Genomic DNA, 5,594 nt, shown 5'->3' on the forward strand with positions numbered 1-5,594 from the left:
ACGATCAATAGGTGAAATGACCGCACGGTGTAAACCGGAGCGAGTCGTATAGATGAGTTGGTAATAAATGCCATCTCGTCAACCTAACCGGTCACTTAGACCAAACGGGTCAAAAGGTGAAGATATCACCTCTTGACAATAACGACTAATGATTGTTGTCGAGTTATATTATTTCAGGAGTAAATGTGAAATGGGTATTAGCAACGCCATGGATTAGCGGTTATAAAAGCAAGGTATTAAAAACGGGTTGATATATTGACCCGCGCCAGGTATGTGAAACAGGGTAACACTCAATTAGAATATGTGGTTCAACGAGTGCTAATAGAAGTCAAAATAAACATTTGGTTACTTGATAAGTAAACCAAATGTTTAATATAGTGAACATTGCGTTGGGAAGCTTAATGACTTTTCAAACAAAATCATAAGTTAAAAGAGGGATTTCGGGTCGAATATACTTCCAAAAGTCCTTCATCGTAAATGATTGGCTAAACGGACTAAAACGCCCTTATAAGCTAAATTGGACAAACTACCTTTAAAGGTAGTTTCGAAACGAGTTTTACGATCAAGTAAGTAATTGAAATAAGTATTAAGTCGCAAAAGATGTAAACCTTTGGTCAAATGACTCTATCGAGTCTTTGTCGTAAATTTATTAATCCGACGAGAAAAACCCGGATTATATAGATTTTCCCCCTTAAGTCCACCACAAATAAGTTTGTGGTGGAAGATCACTTGATAAGAAATGTTGTATGTTAATACTAGAAACGAATGAGAGCGTTCATGATCAAAATATGCATAAACACCCTTAACGGGTCAAAACATGCATAGGAGCGTAAATGGGTTTAAGATACGTAAGGAACCCGTGACTTGAACCTAATATGATAGGAAATTATTGAAATTTTGATTACCGTGAGAATAAGGATCAAACAAGCATGTTTCATTTGATAAAAACATGAATGGGTCAAAAATTGCGGCAAATTGGAAAAGCTGGATGCAGAGTCCACCGTAAATTACGGTGCCACCGTAATTTACGGTGGAGATGAAAGTCTTACGGTAGCCCCCTACTGGTTTACGGTAGGGGCATGTAAAACCAGTGGCCACCGTAAATTACGGTGCCACCATAATTTACGGTGGAGGTCAGGTTGAAATTGTTGTTTTGTTATCAAATGTTTCTCGGACCCGTTTAGACACGTTTAAAACCTTGTATGACTAAGCATTTCATGTTTATGAAATGTAGGTACACCTTGGATGCCGGAAGACGATCAAGTTCAATGAAGAACCGAACACGATAATGATACACGCTTCCGCACTTTGCTACGTTGAAATTTTTAAACAAAGATTTCGATCACGTTATGTAGAATAACTTATGGTTTATAAAAGTTTTAATAAACCCGTATTTCCAAATGATTATGTAATCTTAATTACATGATTGTTTTAGGTAAAATTTATGTTAAACCTTGAAATAAAAGACCGAGTGTTACAAAAGGGTAACTAAGCTTACTAAATACACTAGTAAGTTACTACAAATTTTTGTAAATTTTCAAGTTCATGGAGTGGTAGTTTATGCTTGTTTTTGGCAAAATTGGTAAGTGTGGATTGGTTATTGTTGATTGATGATTGATTGTGTTGATTTACAAAAGAAAATGATATGTCTTCAAGGTATGAAAACCTCCATTTTTAGGGGACACTATAGCAAATTTTTTCTAAAAATTAAACACTTAGAAATATATTTCTAAACAAATATTTACAAGTGTAATTTTAAACATAAGGTTTTCATGTAAAGTTTGCTATAAATTTTGTTACAAAATTATAAATATTGGAGGTTGGTTTTTATAAATAAAAGTGACTAAATATGTATTTAGAAAAATATATATTTAGAAGTCACCATGTGTGTGATTATTTGTATATTATGTGTATTAGTTATATTATTTTAGGACTTGAAATAATATAACTCATCAAAACACCAAAAATTACAATCCAAAACATTACCAAAATTCCAAGGAATAAATATACAAAGAATACACAAAATATTGGTGAAACCGAACAAAGGAATATAACTCACAAAAATATTCCGTAAAATTGATTCACAAGTATATTTTTTGTAAATAATATTTTGGACACCAAGAGAACAAAAATATGATTTTTACAATTATTACAATGTATATATTATTTTTGACAAAGAGAAAATATATTATTGGGCAAGTAAAAATATATATATATTTTTTCTTGGAATTATTAGAGATATATTATTTTTGGAAGAAATATATATTTTCTCAAATAAACATGAAATATATTATTTTTGGAGAAAAATAAGTTTATATATTTTCCAAGTTAGACTTGAAAATATATTATTTTGGGAACTTATATGAAAACACAAATCTTTTTGCCGAGGGAAAATTATAAATAATTTTTCTAAGTAATATTTCTTAAAATATATATTTTGGAAATATATATTGATGAATTTCTATTAAAGATATTATTTCGGAAAAATTTATACAAAATTAAGTATAAGAATATGTTAGTGCACGATGTCTAAAGCCTACGTCTTAGTCTAGGTCATGTTTGTATACGGTTTACAGGGGCTAGAATGTAATTTTATATGAATTAGATGTAATTCCGCTTGAAATGACATATGTTCATTTCAAGCGAAATCAAATGTTGTAATTCCGCTTGAATGACATGTGGTCATTTCAAGTGGAATCTGATGCCTATATATAGGTGGTGTGTGTTTCTCATTTGGCACGGAATCACAAGTTGTATACCAAACTGCTGCCGGATTTTCTAGTGAAATATTAATGAGAAACGTGTATTAAAGTAATATTCTCTGTTTTCTACTCCATTCTTACTGATTCAGCTCTGTTTGTTTGATTCCGCCTTACAAACAATGTGTATTGACTCTGAATTGACTCACTCGATCGTCAAAACGATCCTACAATTGGTATCAGAGCCAGTGATGAGCCAATACACGTGAATCAGTGCATTTGTCTACACCTTTTTGGATTTTTAGACGTTTGAACAGACAAAATGGACTGAGTTTTGGATATAGTGTGTAAAATTGTGTTTTAACAAACCCTTGAGTGAATCAGATCAAAATTCGGCCTAAAACTGATAAAAATGGAGTGAAAACCTTATTCCGCTTGAACTAGACAATTTGATTCCGCTTGAAAATTTGTGGTAATTTCAAGCGAAATAAGGTATTCCACTTGAAAAGATCTGATTCTGCTTGAAAATTGAAGTAATTTCAAGCGAAATAAGTGATTCCGCTTGAAAGTCACCTGATTCCGCTTGAGTTGGTGATTCCGCTTGAATGATCACTTCGTGTAGGATGGTCTAATTCAGCTTGATTCCGCTTGAGTTGGTGATTCCGCTTGAAAGTCACCTAATTCAGCTTGAAATTATGGTTTGTTGTGAAAGTCCATTTCGTTCGTGACATTTCGTTTGAAGTTCATTTCGTGTAGAAAGTGTTTTCACTTAAAGAGACCAGTTTTTCAAAAGTTGAACATTTTTCGGTAATCTGATTTCTAAAAAATGGAAAATCAAGATTTTTATAACTTCTTTGCGGGCAATGGAATGACAACAGCACAGAACCCTGCCAATATTGTTCAGAACGTCAATATGGAGAATGAATTGGGAATAAAGCAAAAACCACCCAAGCTGATGAATCTTGATGAATATGCAGGATGGTCTGGGAGATTTAAAAACTGGGTTCAAGCTAATCACTTTGAATGCTGGATGAAGATTGAGAAGAAGTATGTTCCACCGATAGATGTTTTGGGTTTGGAGAAGGGAATTGGTAGTTTGACGCAAACAGAACAGGATGACTTCAAAGCCGAGAAAAAGATGAAAAGTATTCTCCAGCAGGCAATCAAAGAGGATATTTTGGTGTTGTTGCAGCATGAGGATAATGCACAATCTATGTGGCATTCGTTGCAATTAAAATTTCAAGGGAGCATGTCCATGATCAAGAGCAAAAAGGCTTTGATAAAGAAAGAATTTGACATCTTCACTGGTATGAAAGGTGAAACTACAAAACAACTGATTGAAAGATATTGCCATTTAGTAGTGGAGATGAAGAGATTGGCAATAACCAAGACCAATGAGGAGTGGACCGATAAATTGGCCGATGCATTGCCATATGATGAGTGGGGTACTTATTTGATGATGTTGAAAAACAATTCAGATTTTGTGAATTTGAATCTTAGTTCGTTCATTGAAAAGATCGAAGCACATGAGTTAGAGCTGATAAAGATTAAAAAGATGAACTCTGTAAATGTTCAACAGGATGTGTCTCTTTATTACAAAGGCAGCACTCCAGCAACTACAAATCTGAGCCCGAAGATTCAAACAGGGTTTAGTGCAGACACAACATCAGGTGCTTCGTCGAGTACTCCAATCAACAACAAGCCTTCACCTTTTGTCAGCTACGAGCCAAATTTCAAAGCTTCTGAACAGCCGTCACCTCAAAGCTCGTCTAGCTCGGACAATCAGGCATATGTTTCTAGGATCCAGCCAATCATCAGTACTGGAGGAATGAGGAAGAGATGAAAGAAGCTGGTTATGCTGATGAATAAAAAATACTTGAAGAATTCAAAAGAACTCGAAATGATTGGTTTTTAAAAGAGAAAAAGAAGAGGGGCAGGAAAGCTACTCCTAAAGTACAAATAGAAGAGGGTTCGTCTTCTCAACCCAAAAAGCGTCAAAAGAAAGCTGCTAAAACACTGCTTATTGATGAACCAGATGAAGAAGAACCAGTTGCAAATGTTGAAGAAAATCAGGATTCTGATATGGATGAAGTGTTAAAAAACATTGATTATGAATTAGAATCAGAGAAAGTAGCTGATGAAGGTGTTGGTGCTGACAAAGGTGATAAGAGTTCTTCGAGTTCATCTGATGAAGAAATTGATGAGATAGAGCGTGAAAAGAGAATTCAAGCTGAGATTGCTAAAGAAAAGCAGCTGAGAAAAAGGAGAAGAGAGGAAAAAGAAGATGATGTGTATATTCCATCACCTGAGGAAGTAATAGAATCTCAAACGCCTCCTTCTGGTGGAAGAAAGAAAACTGGTGCAAGAAAGAGAGTTGTTACTCCAAAGATGAAAAAGACATTGAAGATCTTGCTGAACAAGAAACCTACCCAAGAACCCAGTAAACCACCATCACCACCATCTGAACCATCAACACCAAAATCACCACATCCATCACCACCAAAATCACCACAACAATCACCACCAAGACAACCATCTCCTATCCGGTCACCACCACATCTATCTCCACCACATATTCATATGTTTCACCACCACATGAACAACCTTTCCTTACATCTCAAGAAATTTTCAAAACACCACCACCCACTCAATCACAAGTACAATTAACTCCTGGTTCTTCTGGTCACAAGTCTTGTCCACGCATTCCAGAAAATCTTGAAGATATTGGAGATTTCGGATTTGCAAACGATGAACAGGTGAAAAAGTTAGAGAAGAAAATGGATGATGTTTTGATTGAAAATAAAAGGTTGGCTGATCGTGAGAAGATTCTTGAAATGCGTGTTAAGAAGGTTGAATCTGAGAACAAGTCTTTGCTGAAGAAAATTGATTCTGATC

General features: G+C 34.7%; 1 protein-coding gene across 1 annotated transcript; it reads left to right on the top strand.

Moving 5' to 3' along the window:
• The first annotated feature begins 3,525 nt into the window (after window positions 1-3,525).
• Window positions 3,526-5,366, top strand: LOC110875187 (myb-like protein V). The gene is made up of 2 exons (XM_022123386.1): window positions 3,526-4,516; window positions 4,618-5,366. The coding sequence occupies exons 1-2, from the start codon at window positions 3,526-3,528 to the stop codon at window positions 5,364-5,366; spliced, it is 1,740 nt and encodes a 579-aa protein (XP_021979078.1).
• The last annotated feature ends 228 nt before the right edge of the window (window positions 5,367-5,594 follow it).

This window comes from Helianthus annuus, chromosome 7 (genome assembly GCF_002127325.2).
Source record: "Helianthus annuus cultivar XRQ/B chromosome 7, HanXRQr2.0-SUNRISE, whole genome shotgun sequence".
NCBI classification, from domain to species: Eukaryota; Viridiplantae; Streptophyta; class Magnoliopsida; order Asterales; family Asteraceae; genus Helianthus; species Helianthus annuus.